The sequence below is a fragment of the Sander lucioperca genome, chromosome 21, assembly GCF_008315115.2.
Source record: "Sander lucioperca isolate FBNREF2018 chromosome 21, SLUC_FBN_1.2, whole genome shotgun sequence".
NCBI lineage: Eukaryota > Metazoa > Chordata > Actinopteri > Perciformes > Percidae > Sander > Sander lucioperca.
In genome coordinates, this window is record NC_050193.1 from 217,501 (window position 1) to 240,000 (window position 22,500).

A 22,500-nucleotide genomic window follows, 5' to 3' on the forward strand; every position below is an offset into this window, starting at 1 on the left:
TGTGTGTGTGTGTCTGTGTGTGTGTCTGTGTGTGTGTGTGTGTCTGTGTGTGTGTGTCTGTGTCTGTGTGTGTGTCTGTGTGTGTGTGTGTGTGTGTGTGTGTCTGTGTGTGTGTGTGTGTGTGTGTGTGTGTGTGTGTGTGTGTGTGGTTGCCTCCTCTCTCATCAACACCTCCTCTGTCTGTTCAGACGCTGTAAGCCGTGCGCTGCCTTTCTGACCTCTGAAACCTGTCGTTTATCTCACCTTCCAATTAACACGTCTCCTGTGAACCTGTCTGCTCCGCAATCTGTTGCCGGGGTGATAATAATCCAAATCCACAACCGCACAGGAAGACATCACGTTTCTGTTCCTCCGGGCCACTTCCTGCTCTTCACCTTTAGATAAAACGGAGACATCTTTATGTGACTGAAGTCATTGAGATTAAAGGCACACGCAGCGAGAAACGGAAGAATTATACTCATCATTATGATACATACTTATCTTAAAGCTCCAGTGTGTAACGTGTTTAGTTGTTCATTATCTAAATCTGTGTTGCCCGTTCTCTAACTTGTCCTTTTTGATGAATATTTACCTCCACCATCAACTCCAAGTATTCCTATTGGTTGAAATTTAACATTAGAACATTAGCATTAGCATGAACTGGAGTAGACGCTCCATATTCATGATCCATCTAGAAATACGTTAGCTGGTAAGAGACATACAGGACACACTGCTCCACCTTTGTGTGTGTGTGTGTGTGTGTGTGTCTGTGTGTGTGTTATTTACTGTCTCATAGTAGAGGAATTACCGTATAGTACAGGAGAAGCTCTCAGGCAGTTTGGACTTCCATTAGCTGTTTAAGTTTAGTTACTAATGTTAACTATCATTTTAGTGATCAATAATTAGCCTGTGTCTATGTTATCTCCTTACATATACCTACGCTCTCCGTCTCTGCTAGATTGGGAATGATTGAGATTTCTCTTGGCACAGCTACCAGAAGACTTCCAACTTTCAGACAGGTTGCTCACGTTACATCTACGTCTTCAAGCTCAGTTGGAGGCTGCTCAGTAACGCTCAGCCATCACCGGGAAAGATCTTCTAATATCCTTCACTGGTCTCCGTGGACGTCTACAGCATGGCTTTGTCCATCTTTAACTGTCTATGTGTTTTCCCTGAAGCAGCTCCTCTCGAGCTGCAGACATGGGTCAATGTGGACTCACCCTAACCCAATCAGCCTGTCGAGTGCTTTTCTCACTCTGGGTGACTTTATTCACATCACCTCTCACAAAAAGAAGTCAGCTGTTTGCATGTTTTAGATGTTTTCTGTCTATTTATTGAGACAGATTGGCCTCCACTATGGCAGTGAAAGATGCTGTCCTTTGTGTTTTTACCTAAAAGACGATACAGTCAGCATACAAAAAAACGGAAGTTATAGTGTGTTAGCAGTAAGCCTGTCAACTATATTCGTTAACGTGATCCTGTGTTTTTTGTTTTAGTCCTGTTTCAGACGCTCTGCACTGCCCTTTATGTCAGATAAAAAGGAGAAATCTTTTATGTGAAGCGTTCTCGTTTTGGTTATACCATGCTCCTGTTTTTTTAAGTTGGTGTCCTTTCGTTAACCTCAGAGCATATTTCAGATGCCCTCGTACATGTTTCCCTGGCGGTCACAGAGCTGTCCTCTCAGTGCCCTCACATCCTCAGCCATAATGTCAGGGGACCGGTTTTAAACTGTGCTGTGCGTCACCCAGAGGAACCGTAACCTCACCAACCCCGACACAAAACTCTCACATTCATGCACAACTGCACACGCATGGATCAATGCCTTTCTGTCTGTCACTTCAGCTTTTGCCTTAAATCCTCTTTGCTGTCTATCTTCTTTTTTTGACTGTGATTTGATTTGATTTGATAGACAACATAATCCAAAGGATAGCATGTTAAAATGCTGATGTCTAAAAGCCCCTCTGGTATTTACAATTTTGAGGGAAAGCGGCAGATTATTCCAGTGTTATACCTGTATAGAAAAAAGCCTTTCTAGCTGCATTGACTTTACCACATGCCATGTCTCATATTTCAAACACGCACACATTACTCTATATCTACGAAGTTCCACTTCCAGGATTGCTCCGGTGGATTTGTGAGGACTATGGTTAACTGCTCCTCAGATCTCTGCAGGGTAAATCCAGACAGCTAGCTAGACTATCTGTCCAATCTGAGTTTTCTGTTGCACCACTAAGGCCCTGTTTACACGATGACGCTCGCGGGTGAAAACGAAAAAATATTTTATCAGATGTGCCTTTCATTTATACGGCGACGGGGTTTTTGGGGCTTAAAAACGCAAAAAAGTGAAACCACCCTCCAGAGAGGAAATCTTAAAAACGCCCCACCGTCGCGTTACCGTCTAAAGGGTACAAACGCAAAAGTCTGAAGACAGCGGTGTGGAGAGTGATGAGACAAAGATGTCCAGGTAGTCTAGTTGTTACGGAGTAGGCTACAGAAATTATAGGCTCCTTTATCTAAAAGATTTTCAATGTAATGGCTCAATATTTAAATGATTTCGACAATGTGGATAAGGTTGTTATAGTTTGATGATCATATGTAGGCTATTCATTTGAGCCAGAGTAGGCTACAACGTTACAGAGAGAGAGAGAGAGAGAGAGAGAGAGAGAGAGGCACCGGCCAGAGGAGGGTCTTCTTCAGCCTCCTCTGCCCGCTGCCTCTCTCTCTCAGCAGGGCTGAAGGCTGCGAGGCTCAGGATATTGGTAGTGCTCCCGTGGGTGCTGTGCTGGGGCTCATCACGGTCGACTGTGCCGGTCATCATCAGACAAACATGCAGCTTCACCTCCTCGTCTGTCCAGACAAGCTTTGGTTGTTTTGGTTTTGTGCTACTAAGGAGAGAAGTAGAAGGAAGGTTCTACGTAGGTGCGTGGACTTGGTGGTGTTGTGTGGCAGTGCTACCTAGCCGCCTGGCGTGCATACTACATCGAATTTCACACACTTTTGCGTCACCATATGCACGCAGATTTCCCCTCCAAAACTCTCGTGTAAACGCGGAATAAAAAGTGAGAACGCAACGCCACTTTTGCGTTTTCTCTTCAGATCGTTTCCGTCTAAACGTAGCCTAAAACTACTTTTGAACGTCCACATGTTCCACCAAAACAAGTTCCTTCCTGAGACTATTTAGCAGAGGCACCGTGGCTCCGTCCGGAGCTTAGCCCCGCCCACGATGATTGTGATTGGTTTAAAGAAATGCCAATAAACCAGAGCACGTTTTACTCCCATCCCAGAATGCTGTGTGGACTAGACAGACCTTCCTCTGGCAAGGCGAGACTATACACACATTGACTCAGTCGAGGCCAGTTTGCTGCTAACCTGGGTTAAAGAGACAGATGGCAGGGTCGGCTCCATGGTGGGACAGGGGGGGCAGTACCGGCACCGGTTGCTGTGATACCGGCTGCCATGGGTGAAGGCTTTCTCGCCTCTACCCTTTAACTTCTGTTCTTCATGGAAAGAAATGAGCAAACGTGTGACGAGACGGGAGATGCAGAGGTGTCAAACGTATTCACATTCATTACTCAGGTAGAAGTATAGATACTAGGGTTTGAAAAGTATCAACTCAAGCTTTTTACTCAAGTAAAAGTGTAAAAGTACTGATTTCAAAACTACTTAAAGTATATGGAACGGCTGCGGACCGGCTCCATGCTCCGCCGTCGGTGCGGATTTGTTGCGGTACGGCTGCGGCCATGACTGACAGCTGAAGTCACCAGGACCCACGAGATCTCGCAAATTCACGTTTCTATAAACATAACTACAAACCTGACATCAGGCCTGTCTCCGCCCATTATGACGTTTTCAAGGTGTAGTGCAGGGAAATATGATCCGCCGTGAGCACGGTATATTTTATTTTGAAAAATAACCGGATGTTTATTTTGTTTCTGTGCTCGACTTCCTGTCCCCACTATCTGCCGTGTGCTGAATTGCTGCGGAGCTCTCCGGCGTCCGGCAACAATAGAAGCTCTGGTATCTCAGTCCCTCCAGAAAAACGCAATTATGCGATCGCATAATTCAATGCATAATCAGCCAAAGAAATTGCCGACTTCCGCGCAAATTATGCGGGGCTTGCATGATTTCATAATCCCCGCATTTTCGATGCAAAAAAGTCACACATATATCTTAGCAGAAAGTTGAAAAATGTTGTGTTTTCTTCACACAAGAGCAGCCATTCTCCCCTGTTGCCATGGGAACGTTATGAAGTGATGTAATTACGCGACGTGAACGTCATCGAAAAGCTGCAAACCCCGCGATGAAGCCACGATGAAACCGCAGGTTTTGCAAGTTCCCGCAATTTCATCGCATAAAATTGCATAAATATCCCACATATTCCATCACATTTTTTAAGAAAACGTGCCGCATCATCAAGGATTTTAGCCCAAAACTATCACAAAAAAAACAAAATAAACAGTCAGTGGAAATTGGGGGTTAGAAGTTTAGGGTTACACTTTACTTGAAGGTATCTACATAAGAGTGACATGACACTGTCAGGAACATGTCATGAACATTATAAACAAGTCATAAACTTTCATGACGTAACCCTTCTGTCATTAAGTGTCATTCGGTTTTTGTCATGACAAGTTAAGGCTCTGACGCACCAACCCGACGGCCGCCCGGTGGCAGTAAAGTCAGTCGGACTGATCATTCATTTCCCCGAGAGACGTCTCCATAACAGCAGGCGGCGCTAATCTGTGTTGTCGCCAAAAAAATGAAAACCGCAAATGACGAACGCGTCACGTGGGTCTGGCTTCTCCCCGAGCATAATGGCGGCTCGTTCAGAATACGATCTCATATTTTACAAAGATAGTTCACTGAAACGTGTTTCTGAAAACATTTGAAGAGAGAAATAGGCCGTGCAGTTGCTGAATCTGTCTTCATTTCAGATCAACAAAGATTTTCATCAGATTTTGAGAGACTCTAGTCACGCTCATCCTGCTCCTCATTTCCTGGTTAGCTCTCCACCAATCAGATGGGTCATTGAGCCTGACTGCCCGGCCAATGATTCAACAAGTCAATTCGGCCCAAATGAAGGCCGACCGCACGGAACACACCGAACAAACTCAAGTCACCGACCTCACCAGACTGTCTGACGGCCGATTATCAGGTTGGTGGGTCAGCGCCTTAAGGGTTAGGGTTAGGGTTCATGTGTCATGACAGTGTCATGTCACTCTTATGTAGATACCTTCAAGTAAAGTGTTACCAAGTTTAGTTTGAAACCATTAAAAAATAGACTAGGATATGTGATATGTGTTGTCAGATGTGTTAATATATCGGCTGATTGGCTACACCAATAATGATCAGAGCTTGAGAGAAAGATGGAGAGAGAGAGTCTCTGCCCTTCTCTTGCCCATCTCGTGGGTAACCCATTTCTGTGAAATGAGATTAGACCGAACAGTGGCTGTCATTTTGGCTTCTCAGCTTTGATCCATTTTTCACTCGGGCAGAGAGGAGAGACCCCTCAGGGGTCCTGTGTGGCTGGTGGACTGCCACCACGCTTCACTCAGCACCTCCGAGATCTCTGACGAGCGCCAGAGCCCAATCTGCATTCACAACAGGGATGCATCCCGGCTCACCACTCACGATTCCTACATCTCTGCGTTTGGCCTGAACCAAACGGGAGGTTTTCTGTGTAGAACTGTAGCCGTTTCACTCACACTCACACAAGTCCTCTGCAGGAAATAATTAAAGAGCTCTGTGGTTAATCAAAGCCATAAACGGATGGATGGATCAAAGGTGTTCCCATGGTTTTCCAATCCAATCCAAATGTATTTACATTACATTACATGTAATTTAGCTGACGCTTTTATCCAAAGCGACTTACAATTGCTATATATATCAGAGGTTGCACACCTCTGGAGCAAAGGCATGTGTCATATCCACTGCACCATCACCACCATATTTATAGAGCACATTTAAAACAACAGTTGACCAAAGTGCTGAAAAACAAAAACATAGAAAGAATAAAATGAACACAACACAACAAAAATATTTTGGTTGCATCTCTTTTGGGTGTTGTAGTTTGTAGACGGTCCCTAAGCACTCGTCTTGCCGTCTCAACACCAGAACTAAACAGAGCTGAATTAACACGACTTTGATGCATTTCTGTCACATCTCCTGCAGTCAGATTCCCTGTGTTCACTCAGAAGGAATCACTCCACATGGGGAGGCTCTTGTAATGACATCTCCAACATGTTTAGAGGCTAAAAACAGGTTTAAAAGCTGCCCTGTTTCAGCCTCCTGGGTGCTAACTCTAGCAGGAGGATAACACGGTGTAGGCAGCACCAATTATTTTCGCTACTGACATCACTCCATATTTACAGACAACAGAGCTACATGTTGAAATTGACCAGAATTCTCCTTTAATAATTATCTTCTTGGTCACAAAAAAGGTTAAATGGCTCAGTTCATTTCCAAGTTCAAGTCCAGTCTGCAAGATCATTAAAAAATATATGTAATCTATAGTGTTCTACACCATTTATCTTTTAAATAAATGCAATTAACGTTGTGCACTTTGCTGAAGGGAACAAGGGCATCGCTGTCCCTGCATGTGATATTGTGATCTGTGTGTGTGCTTTTGCACACGCCTCTGTTTCAGTAGACGCAGTAATGTCTGTGTGCATGCCCTCGGCTCTTGTAAATGCATCTGTGTTTGCTTTTATGTGTTGCGTGCCCATCCATCCGTGACCTAGATCATTCTTGTTCTTTTCTCAGTCGTCGTCCTTCATCATGTCAGTGGATAGAAGGCCACGCGGTCGTCTGGGTCCTGTCTGTGTTTTTCAGTCAGTCTCCTGTTAGCATCCGTTCAAAGTCCTGGTGAGAAGCCCCGTGAATAAAAGGTGAAGGTGATGGTGATCCTGATGCACTCAGACAGGTGCCGTGTCTCTCGTATCATCCATTTGCCCAAATCGCACGTTGCATTACACTGCTTCGCGGAGATTAAGGCTGCTGTAGATGATGACAGATAATGGGAAACTTGTGACAGCTAGGCATCTCTTTGTACTTCACACATGAATAACCTTCCCCATGTTGTCAGAAGCATTAGGCATTATGCATTATGGCTGCAGAGCTGCACTTCACAGAGATGGGTCTGCACTTGGTGTGTACAAAACAACAGCTTATTTCATCAAGATATTTTTCTTGGCGTATAAAGTTTAGCATTCTCTGCGTCAGTGTTTCTCCAGGGTTTCTGCAGGTTTTGCTAAGTCAAATTTAAGACCTTTTTGAATGAAATTTAAGACCTATATATCACGACATAAAAGTTAGGGATGCACCAAATCCAGATTTTTGGGGTTCGACCGAATACCGAATCCTTGCAAATTGAACATGTAGCTGCACTTGAATGGTCTTCTTTTGACTGAAAGTTCTGCCAAACATCACTTATTCTGCTCACCAGTTCCATTTCCACTTTCTCACAGCCTACTGCATTGAACGCTCCACCTACGTAAACACCTTCCCGTAATCAACGGCGCCGTCATTACGTCAACCAGTGTAGCGCGCGTAGGGTTCAGTTTGCTGGAAAAAAATTCTAAAGTTCGGCAGAAACCCAACCCCGTCAAAAAGCCCAATATTCAGACGATGCCGAATCCTGGATTCGGTGCATCCCTGATAAAAGTACAACGAAATGCAGAGTCACAAAAGTACTTGCAACGTAAATATATGTATTCAAATTGAATAAAAGCGACGAGGAGAAATAATAATATAATTTATATTTGGACTATAGCGAAAGAAAGAACTACAACACAACAGAATTTAAAAAAACCAAACATTTCAAAGAGCATTAGAGGCTCCCTCTAATGCTCTTTGAAATGTTTGGTTTTTTAAAATTCTGTCTGTTGCATGGACGTAGGAAAATTAAGACCTGAGTCCTGAGATTTTTGCAAAATGGTAATTTAAAAATATGTCATGCATGATTCCTAAATTAGCTATTATATAATAATGGATGGATTTAGTGATGGATTCTTAACATTTGAAATGTAGAAATGTTTTTCAGTGACAAGGTTGTGGTTTAGTAAAGCTATCACTGCAAACACTGTATTGCAGATATACAGTATATATATATATATATATATATATATATAGTGACAGTTGTACAGTACATACGTGTGCAGCAGCACCCTGGTTCACATTCACATTATACAGTTCCACAAATGTCTTTAGTTTACCAGTGGATTGGAGACATATACACACCAATAAATAAATATAAAATAAACTAAAATTCAACCCTGTTTCAGAATTCTGAAAATATAGGAGAAAGTAAAAGAATTAAAATTAAAAAAGAAAACATCAAAACCAGAAATCAAATTTTAATATCATGCATCACTGTGTGTCTGTAAGTCTGCATAACCAGCTACATTTTACCCAACCAGAGCTCAGGCTTAGTTATTAGGAGCCAAGTGGAACTAACTAATTCATATGTATATATGCCCTACAGTATGAATGATGACTATCCCGTGCTGAGTGGTAGAGAGCCCTCTTTCTTTAGTTGAGTCATGAAGGACAGCGCAGTGGCATTACGTGCAGTCGTCCACTGTTTACCTTCATTAAATCCCCTGAAAAGAGACAGTCAGACATCAGACTGCTCAGTCAAAACTCAGCCAGACATTTATGTTTTATTTGTGCCACTTTATTTGATCACTATACAGAGTCAGCTGCTGTTTGCAGAAGGAGACACTAATGGAAGCAATCTGCATCTCTCTGCTCTGCTGCAGTGCCATCAGTCACACTTATTCCAAAATATTTCATTTGTCCTTGCAACTGTATTGACATCATCACCGCACCATGATGGCACAGCAGGCTGTTTGTCCCCTGTCTTTAGTAGGGTTGGGTACTGAAACCAGACCGAATGACAATGCAGATTTCGATGCCACATTTCGGTGCCATTTAAATGCCTGCGCTGCTCTCCGGTGCTCCGAAACGAACATCACAGGCAACAGAAGCATTACTGCATGTGACGCTAGTTAACACTACACTTGGCAGCAGGTAATGTTAGGCTACCGTTGGCTGGCAGCTGGCTTAAACACGGTTAAAATGCTGACAGCTACACGGTCAAATGTGTAGCACTTTACACTGGAAATGATCCAACACTGGGACGTACAACAGCCTGCAGCTAGAGATACAGAGGAGACTAGCTGACCTTTGAGACACGGTGCACGTTGCCGGAGAAACAACACAGACGGGACTTTAACGGTGCGTCCAAGTGCACCTCGTAAGCACATGGTGTATTTAAAGGGGAACTATGCAGTTTTTTAGCTTAATTTACCTTAACTGAACAGCTTCTGAGTCATTGGAACAGTTATATGACTTTTTCAGGTTGAATGGTGGTCGTCTCGCTCCCCCCTAGCGCCTGTGAGCGGAAAAACCATCCTCGCAACTTCAGAGTCAGGAAGTATGGTGTGATATCAGGTCTCGCCATGTAACGAATTGCTTCACGGCACTGCACACATTCAGGAACCGGCTAGCTATAAGAACAAGGTAGAGATGGAGTTTATCAGACTATCATCATGGCTGAGCCGGCTAAACCGAAGCAGGAAGCTAGGAAAGCATTGTTGGAGGAACAGAGGAAGAGGAAACAGCAGACTGACCGAGAGAGGAGTCAGACACAAGTAAACATAGGAGCTGTAGGGGGGGCTCTATAGAGAAACCTGTAGGGGGGGCTCTATAGAGAAACCTGTAGGGGGGGGGCTCTATAGAGAAACCTGTAGGGGGGGGGCTCTATAGAGAAACCTGTAGGGGGCTCTATGGAGAAACCTGTAGGGGGGGGGGCTCTATAGAGAAACCTGTAGGGGGGGCTCTATAGAGAAACCTGTAGGGGGGGGGCTCTATAGAGAAACCTGTAGGGGGGGCTCTATAGAAACCTGTAGGGGGGGCTCTATAGAGAAACCTGTAGGGGGGGCTCTATAGAGAAACCTGTAGGGGGGGCTATAGAGAAACCTGTAGGGGGGGCTCTATAGCGGGGGCTCTATAGAGAAACCTGTAGGGGGGGCTCTATAGGGGGGGCTCTATAGAGAAACCAGCAAAAAGAGAGAAAACAGAGAAGAAATGGCCAAAACTGCATAGCGCCCCTTTAATGTGGTTGTAAAGTACCCTTCTGCCATCTGTTATATTTTTGTTGTTTAGCAGCTATTGACTGGTGAAATGAGTTACTGTTATTACATTTTAAATAAATATTTTCAATTTGACCATATGGCCTTAGCAATAAACAAGCCGTGTCACGACTGTCGCTTTTTCTTATATCTTTTAAAGTATCGGGTCAGGCACCGTTCTAAAGCGTTTTAGCAACCGGTATCGGAAAAAACCCAAACAATGCCCAACCCTAACTCGTAGCTTTAAAGTACAGGAACCACACTAGTAAAGCTGTTTTTACACAGTAATTAAATCCTTTCAGAAGCTTGTTGAGATCATAATCATGTGGAGAATGAGAATATATCCTGCCTTTCTTCTCTCCAGCTTCTGAATGTGCATATCTTCTGATTTATAAAATGTGTAAAATAATGAAACCTTTCCTTCTCTTCCTCTAGTGTTCCTCTCATCCATTCCTGCTGTCTTTCCTCCCCTCCTCTCAGGGCTTCTCTGTCATCTCCACAACCCTCTTCATTCATCTCATCGCTCTGAGTAAATCATTCCCCTTCATTGTCTTCTAATTGACACGTCTTCGTAAGAAAGGCTCTGAATGCTCTCACATTTGACTAATACCCACTGACACAAATCGAGATCGCATTACTTACACACACGGAGCAGAAAATGGCTTCTGTGCTCGTGACGTTGTGTGTGCATGCACGCAGAGATAATCAGGTCTTATTTGTGTATTAATGTTTCATTCCTTCACTGATTTCTCCTGTTCTGCTCCTTAATCATGCATGTGAGTATGCATGTAATACACATCTTTTCCTAATCTGAAAGCCAATCTTGCTTTTTCTAGAAATCATTCTGCATCATCAGTGTTGACTGGACGGGCAGTTTAATTTCCAGGAATTATAATCCGCTCGGTCCTAATCCTCAGCGACAACCGTTGTCATATTTATCTATGAATCCTTGGCAGAGACGGAAAGCTGGAGCTACTGCAGTCAAGAGAGATAATTTAGGAATGTTGGTCGAAATAATGTCCTCCATGATTCACATGGCTGCCATCCACGCATGAATAATTCACCCCTGCAGTATCACTCCCAACCCCATCACTGCTGCTCTTTCTTTCTTTACTCTTCAACGTTCTGATTTATATTTTCTTTATGGTTGTCGTGATTTTAATCAAATCAGCATTTAATTTTGACTATCGAGTCTCTCTCCATCCCCGGTTACTTGCACACGTTCAAAGAAAAAAACAAAAAACAGACACAGCATAGCTTACTGGCTGGTAGCATGCAGCTAAAGACACAGGGTAACGTTAGCTTACCAGTAGCCTGCAGCTAAAGACACAGGGTAACGTTAGCTTAGCGGTAGCCTGCACCTAAAGACACAGGGTAACGTTAGCTTACCGGTAGCATGCAGCTAAAGACACAGGGTATCGTTAGCTTACCAGTAGCCTGCAGGTAAAGACACAGGGTAACGTTAGCTTAGCGGTAGCCTGCAGCTAAAGACACAGGGTATTGTTTGCTTACCAGTAGCCTGCAGCTAAAGACACAGGGTAACGTTAGCTTAGCGGTAGCCTGCAGGTAAAGAAACAGGGTATCATTAACTTACCAGTAGCCTGCAGCTAAAGACACAGGGTAACGTTAGCTTAGCGGTAGCCTGCAGGTAAAGACACAGGGTATCGTTAGCTTACCAGTAGCCTGCAGCTAAAGACACAGGGTAACGTTAGCTTAGCGGCAGCCTGCAGGTAAAGAAACAGGGTATCGTTAGCTTACCAGTAGCCTGCAGCTAAAGACACAGGGTAACGTTAGCTTAGCGGTAGCCTGCAGGTAAAGAAACAGGGTATCGTTAGCTTACCGGTAGCCTGCAGCTAAAGACACATGGTATCGTGATGGGCACTGTTCTTCTCTTTCTTTCTTTACTCTTCAACTTTCTGATTTGTATTATCTTTATGGGTGTCGTGATTTCAATCAAACTGATCGAAATCAGCTTTTAATTTTGACTATCGAAATCAAAAGCAGAATCAGCGATTCCCCGAGTATTATTTTCTCTCTCTATCCCCGGTCAGCGCAGCCGGAACGTGGCACATTTGCACCTATTGGGATTTCGGTGTCAGAGCTTCCTATTCATGTGGATTATGGTGGCTGGACAGCAGATATAGGGGACTCGAGTCACATGACTTGACTCGAGTTAGACTCGAGTTGCAAATTTTAGGACTTGAGACTTGCTTGAAAAAGACTCGACTTGACTTTGACTTGATACTCATGACTTGAGACTTGACTTAGACTTGAGTCAAATGACTTGAAATGACTTGACTTTCTGTTTAATAAATATATATTTTTTCCCCTCTGATATTGAGGAGGAGTTAACTTTACGATTTTAGTGCTGTTGCATGCGCGGGAACCCGTTGATATGATGACGCGGCACGCAGCGGCAGACTTGCAGTAAACGAGACTGGCTACGGCTGGTAACTTAACGTCATGGATCCCTCTGCACCGAAAATAATAAAGTTTGGCTATAAGGATTACACATCTGACCAGGCAAAGAAGAAATGAACAGTCTGCAGTACAAAAATAAAAAAATGGAAACATTTGTATGACCTAACTTGTGACTTGCCTGACCCAAGCAACCCAGTCTCACGCCAGTTCGTGAAATAGTCACGTAATTTTGATTTATTGATTTGTGTACAGGTCACGATTTTCTCATTTATTTCGTGTACAGGTCATGATTTTCGAACGTGACCATTTCACGAACTGCAATGACACTGGGCTGCTCTGGGGGACGCAACAACGGGGGAATTAAACGCCACACGCCGGCCACAACAACGGGACGGTTGAGGTTAGGAAGAGAATAACGCGGAAAGGAACTGCAACACGCGGGACGCGATCCCCGGTCTCCGGGGTGAAAGTCCTGTGCTGTTTGACCCATCCACCCCCCCGACTAACCTCCCTACGCAGATTTTCTGCTTTTCATGCTACTCTCTACCGTTGTCGTGCTGTGATCACCCCACGAAAAAAACGACATAATCGTGTCCTCTTCACGAATCAATAGATTCAATAACGTAACCATTTCACAAACTGCCATGAGACTGGGCTGACCCAAGCTATGACTTGATTTGCTTGCTTGATTGTCACAAAAAATGACTTGGACTTGCTTAAGACTTGAAGGTTAAGACTTGAGACTTGCTTGTGACTTGCCCAAGTGTGACTTACTCCCATCTCTGCTGGACAGTAAGAGGATGCAGTTGTTGTGTGAGATATTTTAGAGGGTAAATCACTAGAGAAGTGGTGGGGTTAAGTGTGTTGCTTTTAAAAGCTGTGGGCAACTTTATGACTGACTTTCACAGGACAAGCATTCACATTGAATACCAGCATTGGACAAAAAGGCGTAGTAGTGCTGCTTTACAGCTTCGCCCAAGACAAAATGTTCAAGAGCACTTGTCCGTGAGTGACGGCACACTACCATTACTTCACATTTTATAATATTACACATACTCAACCTGTCCCCAGCCAGGCAATCCCCATGGAAACAGCCGCTATGTTGTCTTTAATTGCTCCATAAATGGTTGTCCACTGGTGCCATGTCTGATTTGAAGCTACTGATTTATCCCCCTCAGCTTTTGATTGTATGCTCGTATCGGTGTTTGTAGGGTTGCATTTCACTGATTGAAGAAAACACTCTGTTGGGCACGTACTTCACAGCCCTGCTGCACTGACTGGGACCCTGCATGCTATTAATTAATTTGACTGGGGCTGCTTTGAAAAGCCCAGAAGCATGAGATTGACTGAAAACACGATCATTTTCATCTAGTTGTCTGTCTCTCTGCTCTGCCTTTGTTTTCTGTTTCTCTTTCTGTAGCTCTTCGTCTGGCTTTCCCAACACACGCACACTATGCTTGTTACACACACAGGGACGCACAGCAGCACACACACATGCAGAAGATTACAAATAAATATATTACGGTGCAAATCCTCCATCATAATAGCAATGCTCCAAGGTCCAAATGCACCTGGCTTTTAAAGGGAATGGGAGATGATCTCTGATTGGTTTATTGCATGTTACGCCCAAAACACCCCTCTGATTAATGAAGACAAACTAGCAAAAGTGGATTTGGACACGCCTTAAACACACCTGCGCCAGGCGCTTCACGCCGTGCGCTTAGATCATTAAAATAGGGCCCTTTATATTTTAAAGACCATACATCATCAAAAAAAAATCAAAAGCCCCTTTCCAAGCGGAGGGATTTTTGCAGTTCCTAGAACACACCGTTCCTAGAACCCTTTCTTTCTCGTGTTCCGACTGGACCAATTTGGGGATTATTAAGTTCCTCTGACCGCAGTTCCTGTAACTCTTTCAGCTCCTACTTCAGGGCAGGGTCTTTTCCCTTTTCCACATAGTGGTGGTTAGATGGCTGTGTTATAATAACAAAAGGTCAGTTCCTATGGCCACTTGGCCAGTGTGAATGCAAATGGAAAAACCGGTTTTGGGGGAGAGTAGTTAGTAGATCTGTTTAGAAGTGGACTGTTCCTATAACTACGTTCCTGTAACTACTTGATCAGAAAGAGACTATTGACGCCTTGTGCATTGGTATCTGATACATAGCCCCTGACCAAGCGTCAGTATTTGACGAGTTTGGAGTGAGATCAGCTTGGCTTTTCCTCCTCAGACAGCGGTGCCTCACACATTCAGTCACTGTAGGGGATTAAATTATGTTAAATATGGAAAGAGGAGGAACAAGGTTCATGGGTTTTTGGAACACGGTCAGCGTTAAAGTTAAAGTGAGTCCTGCTACTGCCACAGCAGAGCATGGAAACTGTCAGGATGATTTAGGATTAATGTCATGGATAGTTACTCATCGAGGGAGCTGTGTTTTCTGTGCCAGCGTCTTTGAGCGCTGTGGTCTCTGGTACAGATGAGTCTCACAGTTTCAGTCCATCAGGGGATCATCAGTCTGCAGAGGCACCGCTGTTCAGACTCACAGGGAAAGAATCGAGCACAGTCATCTGATTAAAACCTCTGACACAAGCCTGAAGCGCCTTTCAATGAGAACAATAACGCTGTGAGCACCCAACAACAATGGCTGCTATTTTTGATCACAGACATTGCTCGGCTGCAGTGAGTTTACATCTCAGTGTGACCACAACCAGGGAGTCCAGGCTTAAAAGAGACCTATTATGCTTTTTTTTCGTATTTCCTGTCATATCTAATCAGTGTTACAATGTTGGATGTTCATGTTAAATGTTAGACTGGATAAGCCCAGCCTGATCTGCCGGGGGTTTGATTTCTCCCTGCAGCTCATGCTGGAAACCTGTACGTTTATCTATCCTGCTTCTGGGGACCAATCACAAACTGGCTTATCCACCTGGCGCATTATTGGCTGGTTTAACACGATGACGATAGAGAAGTAACCAAGCAGCTTCTTGCTGACATTCAACGTGACGGCCATCAAAACGCAGCACCCCATTGATGCCGCTGTTGCTGCTAGGTCACCCAGATCGTTGCTCTGATCTGATTGGTTGAAGGACTATCCAATGGTGTACAGAGTCATTTGAACTATGCCCTGTGATCCCGTCTCTTGTGCAGTAGAAAATACAGAGCAGACTCCCCAGACTAATGTTCAATCTTAAAAGAATGAGCTTGGTCTGGTGATAGCCAGACTAGTTAAACGTGGCTAAAGCTTCAAAATATGAGCTAAACTTATTCCACGTGAGCCGAAACCTCAGATTTCCCACTGTTCTGAACGCTCCGGTTTCCGGTTCACATACCCTGCCACGTGTGGCATCCCGCTAATGTCAGAGATAGCTGTAAAGCGTAACTCTCACCAAAATGCAACCTAGGATCTTTTTGTGAATGTACCCGAGTCAAACTTTCGTTTAAAAGCATATTTAGGACGGAAGCGCCACTTTTAAGATGTACCGTATTTTCGTTTTTCAGTCAAATGGCCTTTTGAATGGGAGTGCTAGGGACACTTTGATGCTAGCCTCAAAATAGTTATTTTTAAACCACTAAGAAAGCTCGACACAACATGAGACTTTGCTCCAAGTATCACCAGGAGCTCTACACCTAAACTCCACCGGTGACAAAGATATACTATAACCAGGAGCTCTACACCTTAACTCCACCGGTGACAAAGATATACTATAACCAGGAGTTCTACACCTTAACTCCACCGGTGACAAAGATATACTATAACCAGGAGCTCTACACCTTAACTCCACCGGTGACCAAGATATACTATAACCAGGAGTTCTACACCTTAACTCCACCGGTGACAAAGATATACTATAACCAGGAGCTCTACACCTTAACTCCACCGGTGACCAAGATATACTATAACCAGGAGCTCTACACCTTAACCAAAGCATTGACAACATTGGTTGTGTTCAGAGTTTACTAAAAAGAAAGGTTTTAACAACTCACCGTAGCTCTTGTTGTTTCCGGCTGCTACCACCTCGGCAGTCAAAACGAGTCGATATCAAAACAAGTAGCCACAGATTTAGGATATCCCGTGGTCACCAGTGGAGTTAAGGTGTAGAGCTCCTGGTTATAGTATATCTTGGTCACCGGTGGAGTTAAGGTGTAGAGCTCCTGGTTATAGTATATCTTGGTCACCGGTGGAGTTAAGGTGTAGAGCTTCTGGTTATAGTATATCTTGGTCACCGGTGGAGTTAAGGTGTAGAGCTTCTGGTTATAGTATATCTTGGTCACCGGTGGAGTTAAGGTGTAGAGCTCCTGGTTATAGTATATCTTGGTCACCGGTGGAGTTAAGGTGTAGAGCTCCTGGTGATACTTGGAGCAAAGTCTCATGTTGTGTCGAGCCTTCTTAGTGGTTTAAAAATAGCTATTTTGGGGCTAGCATCAAAGTGCCCCTAGCACTCCCATTCAAAAGGCCATTTGACCGAAAAAACGAAAATACGGTAAATCTTAAAAGTGGCGATTACGTCCTAAATATGCTTTTAAACTAAAGTTTGACTCAGGTACATTCACAAAAAGATCCTAGGTTGCATTTTGGCAAGAGGAACGCTTTAATAAGACAGATGATAATATAGTTAACATGACCCGCAAGATTGCTGGACATCAGTTAAATTCTCTGACTACGAGCTGCGAATCCAGGGTGGTGAGGAAAGGACAAGCAATTTGCGGTGACGGGCTACATCCCCTATTCCAGGCACATGAGGTGCTGCCATCAGGCAGAAGATATGGGGTGCCAACCGGGCTCGCAAATCATTCATTCCTACCAGCATTACACTACTGATAAGTTAGGGGAAATAACTTGATCCTTTCTGTGTGATAACACTGCACTTTGGTATAGTATTAAAATGTCACTGATGATGTGGCACCGTACTATTGAAAGCCCACTGGTGCTAATGACACTGTACTTTACTATTTTATAATGTAGAGAAATTTGGTGTTGTGTATTGTTGTTGGGCAGGGGAGGAGGGAGGGTTTAGTGGTCCTGTTGTTGTCTGTCTATCTGATGAGCTGTATGGTGCAAGATGAATTTCCGAAAGGATCAATAAAGTCTATAAGTAAGGTGTCTAATTAATTAAATGTGCACATTGTCTCTTGTGTGTGCAGATTGTCATTGGAGAGCTGTGTGCCTTCTTCACCAAGGCAGAGGGAACCCAGGAGAAGACGATTGTCACCGCAGACTGCTGCTACTTCAACCCCTTACTGAGGCGCATCATACGCTTCCTAGGTGAACACGTGTTTGGTATTACACCGCCCTTCCTGTGAAGGGGACGTATTTGTGTCTAAGTGTTTGGTTTTAAAAGAAAGAGCGAGAGGCAAACAAAAAAAAAGATCAAGACAGCATGAAAGGGAAGGTAGACTTGTGAGAACGTGACCCGCTTCACTTCAGAGTTTGTCTAGCAGAGCTTGTGCACGTACTGTAGCTGTTAATTGGCTGATAAACTGTGATATAATCTTGGAGGTTAGATATTCACAATCATAGCAGGAAGACACTCGTGAATACTAAGCAGCCTGAGCCGAACGAGGTGAGGTTGAGGCTTTTCGTTGCAATTTCACACCTCAGCTGATAAAAATGTGTTGCAGCTATTTTAGGAAAGAAAAACTTATTATCACCCGTTTTTATCTCGTTCCAACATCTATTCTGCCTTTCTTCATCTTCTCATATATCTTTAAAAGCCCCCCCCCCTGTCTCTTAACCCTTTTTTTGTTTTATACCACTTCTCTGAAATCGTTCCAACATATTTTGTGCCTTACTATATCTTCTGATATATCTTTAAACTTATTTTTCTCCCTTTGTCTCTTTGCCTTTTTTAGAGTAACCCTAACCCTAACCCTAACCCTTTTTTATTAGTAGGATAACCTCTTGAGATGAATCATCTCATTTTCAAGGGGGTCCTTAAAACAATTAAACAATACATTCACAAATACACACATCACTCCCAAGCCTGACTGCTCCAACAATAACAGTAGGAGCCAACTCATAAAATAAATCAACAAAAATCGTAATATGTCAAGTTAGAAACAAGAGCAGGTTAATTGTAAATAATTAACGACAGATGCCTTAAACAAAACAAATTAAGTAATTGATCTAAGTGAAGTGGGCAAGGTATCCAATCAGATGGTGCTTTAAATTTAAGGAGCTTGCACACTGCTCCAACAAACGCCGACAAATGCCAACAAACACCAACAGTTGGGTCAGTGTGGGCCGACCGCCTGTGTTTGTTGGTGTTTGTTGGGTGGAGTTGGTAGAGGTTGACATGTCCAGTCTGGTCTGGTGGAGTTGGTAGAGTTTGATATGTCCAGTCTGGTCTGGTGGAGTTGGTAGAGGTTGACATGTCCAGTCTGGTCTGGTGGAGTTGGTAGAGTTGGACATGTCCAGCCTGGTCTGGTGGAGTTGGTAGAGGTTGACATGTCCAGTCTGGTCTGGTGGAGTTGGTGGAGTTGGACATGTCCAGTCTGGTCTGGTGGAGTTGGTAGAGTTGGACATGTCCAGTCTGGTCTGGTGGAGTTGGTAGAGGTTGACATGTCCAGTCTGGTCTGGTGGAGTTGGTAGAGGTTGACATGTCCAGTCTGGTCTGGTGGAGTTGGTAGAGGTTGACATGTCCAGTCTGGTCTGGTGGAGTTGGTAGAGGTTGACATGTCCAGTCTGGTCTGGTGGAGTTGGTAGAGGTTGACATGTCCAGTCTGGTCTGGTGGAGTTGGTAGAGTTGGACATGTCCAGTCTGGTGGAGTTGTTGAATGTCAGACCAATGGAGCCCATTTTCCAACAAACAGCAACATTCTAACAGCTTGAAATGCTGTCTCTAAAATGGGTGTTTTTTTCTGGCAATTAGTGGAGTAACCATAGTGAGTAATTCCTCAAAAGCTTGAGGAGCAAAACGGGCAAAATTCGAAGAGTATCTTCTGAGCGAAGTTCTTGACACAAGTTAGGATAGACACCCTGTTTTGCTTGTCGCAATATCCAAGGTTTACACCACAGTCTCCTCCTGGCTCGTCTTGACTGCCGTCTCTCCTGTACTCGGCTAGCAGCTTTACAGGCCAGGTAGACCAGAACTACTCTGGCCACATTCAACAAGGTCTCCACTTCATCCATGTTATATTAAACCAAAACTCAAATAAGGAAAGGTAGGACTAGGTGACAAAAGTCAGTCATGTCTGGTACTGTCCAATTTCCTTGGAGATTCTGGGAACAAAGCAAAAGGGGTACACTGTTTAATATCCTTCTCTACCCCCCTCACCCCCAACTCTCCTCCCCAGGTGTCTATGCCTTCGGCCTGTTCACCACCACCATCTTCGTCAACGCCGGCCAGGTAGTGACAGGAAACCAGACACCTCACTTCCTGTCTGCCTGCCGACCGAACTACACGGCGTTGGGCTGCCAGTCCACCATGCAGTACATCGGCGAGCGCCGCGCCTGCACAGGGAACCCGCTGATCGTCATGTCCGCGCGGAAATCCTTCCCGTCCAAGGACGCAGCGCTCAGCGTGTACTCTGCCGTGTACACAGTGGTAGGTCTGAGCACACCGGAGCACATAGTCGGCGCTTCTGTTAATGTATGACCTCACGCGCCACAGAAACCATCTGAGAAGCCGTTTTTCAGAGAAAATCCGATGAGATCGAGCGTACAAACTTTATGTCGATATTCATGAAAGGCAACTGAATTTCACTCTTTACATTAGGCCTCCTGCACACTGGCTGCGTGGTGTGAGCGTTTCAGCTGTGTGGCGTGTCCGTTTTTATTTTGGCTCCCATGTTAACAGGTTAGAGTGTGCACACTGCCTGCGTGACATGCACACATTTACACTACAGAGCAGCAGCAGACCATTCAAACATCTCTCCTCTAGAGCTGCTTGAGATTCATCCATTAGTTGTCAACGACTAAATCATTTACCAACTATTAGCCAAAAGTCAGGGGATGGCCTTGAGTCTCGGTGACGAGATCAACCTCTCCCAGAAAAAGTCAAATGTCTGAGACAACTCTGGTCCAGCTTAGGCCTCCTGTACACTGGCTGCGTGGCGTGAGCGTGTTGGCTGTGTGGCGTGTCCGTTTTTATTTGGGCTCCCATGGTAACAGGTTAGAGCGTGCACACTGTCTGCGTGACACGCACGTCTCAGAAAACGCGTGCATGCTAGAAATAGGACCGAAGCCTATTTTTCACATGACATGCCAGCGTGTTGGAAGCGTTTCCAGGCAACATAGAATACCAAAAGATGTTTATATGTCATTTAGACACAAATACATTTAATAAATGACATGTTGATGTTTGAAAGTCTCGAGGTTTTGACATAAATGCAGATATAAATGTAATTTTAAAAAAAAGAAAAGAAATTATTGATTTTCTAATATTGCAACTGTCAATAAAGAAGGAAATATTCTGGAGCCTATTTAGCCGTCAATACTGCCGATGTTGTCGTTGCTGTAATCAGATCAGAATATATTTATGTTTATGTTTTTGAGAAACATCCATGTGTCCAGACAAGGCTAGCAGCAGCAGCACCGCGTCAGACACCTTTCTGGTGTGGAAAGACAGAGAAAACGCCACGCAGCCAAGCCTCGTCAGGTTGTAATGATGCAAACATGCCTGTGTGTGTGTGTGTGTGTCCCTGCTGTGAGCGCCCTTCCTGTCTGCCTCTCTGCAGATGTACGTGACTCTGGTTTTCAAGACCAAAGGCACACGGCTGACCAAGCCCACCATCAGCCTCACGCTGTTCTGCCTGGCCATGCTGGTGGGCGTGGTGCGGGTGGCCGAGTACCGCAACCACTGGGGGGACGTCCTGGCGGGATTCTTCACCGGGGGAGCCATCGCTGTGTTTTTGGTGAGAGACTAGACCAGACAGGAAGATTTTTAAAGATTATTTTTTTGGGCTTTTCTGCCTTTAATGGACAGGACAGCTAGGTGAGAAAGGGGAGAGAGAGGGGAAGACATGCAGGAAATCATCACAGGTCAGAGTCGAACCCTTGACCTCTGCGTCGAGGCACAAACCTCCCAGTATATGTGCGCCTGCTCTACCACTGAGCCAACTCGGCCACAAGGGAGATTTTTTGAATGTATCCTCTTTGGATTTCCCACATGAAGATTGGTTTACGTTTACATTATTACAGATCTCCGATACTGCCTAAAACGCTGGTATCGGTATCGGGAAGTACTGGAGTTTATGCACCAATCAGATACCACGTAATAAAGCCCTAAAGAAAATCTTATTTATTAAGTTATTTTTCAGTTAAAAAGAAAGTTCTGGGGCATTTATTGTTTGTGTTTGTTCATGTTTCAGAAAGAGTTTAACCTGAGCCAGACCGACAACAAAGATAGAAATGATATCACTTCCATACAGAGATAGTAGTATACAGCTGTTATACATCATATCATACAGAGATAGTAGTATACAGCTGTTATACATCATATCATCATACAGAGATAGTAGTATACAGCTGTTATACATCATATCATCATACAGGGATAGTAGTATACAGCTGTTATACATCATATCATCATACAGGGATAGTAGTATACAGCTGTTATACATCATATCATCATACAGGGATAGTAGTATACAGCTGTTATACATCATATAATCATACAGAGATAGTAGTATACAGCTGTTATACATCATATCATCATACAGAGATAGTAGTATACAGCTGTTATACATCATATCATCATACAGAGATAGTAGTATACAGCTGTTATACATCATATCAGATCAGTACTCGGTATCGACTGATACGCAAGTTCAGGTATCATGGTATTCGGAAGCAAAAAATGGTATCAGACCATGTGTAGTTTACATGTGACTCAGCCTATGAAATCAGTTGAATGACATCTAATGAAGGGAGCATTGTAATGTCTAAGAAAGCTTTTTATTCTCACGCCACACATATGCAGTTTATAGTTTTACCACTCACAATTCTTCATACTTTTTAACCCTTGTGTTGTC

The 22,500-nt window shown here is 44.0% G+C and overlaps 1 protein-coding gene across 3 annotated transcripts in view; it reads left to right on the forward strand.

Moving 5' to 3' along the window:
- plppr2a (phospholipid phosphatase related 2a) overlaps positions 1–22,500 on the forward strand; it is an 84,618-nt gene that overhangs the window by 57,894 nt on the left and 4,224 nt on the right. For all 3 annotated transcript variants that reach the window (XM_031295150.2, XM_031295149.2, XM_035996663.1), the window contains exons 4-6: positions 17,671–17,791; positions 19,822–20,072; positions 21,205–21,381. In XM_031295150.2, the coding sequence (XP_031151010.1) occupies positions 17,671–17,791; positions 19,822–20,072; positions 21,205–21,381 (549 nt within the window). The remainder of the gene's footprint in view (positions 1–17,670; positions 17,792–19,821; positions 20,073–21,204; positions 21,382–22,500) is intronic.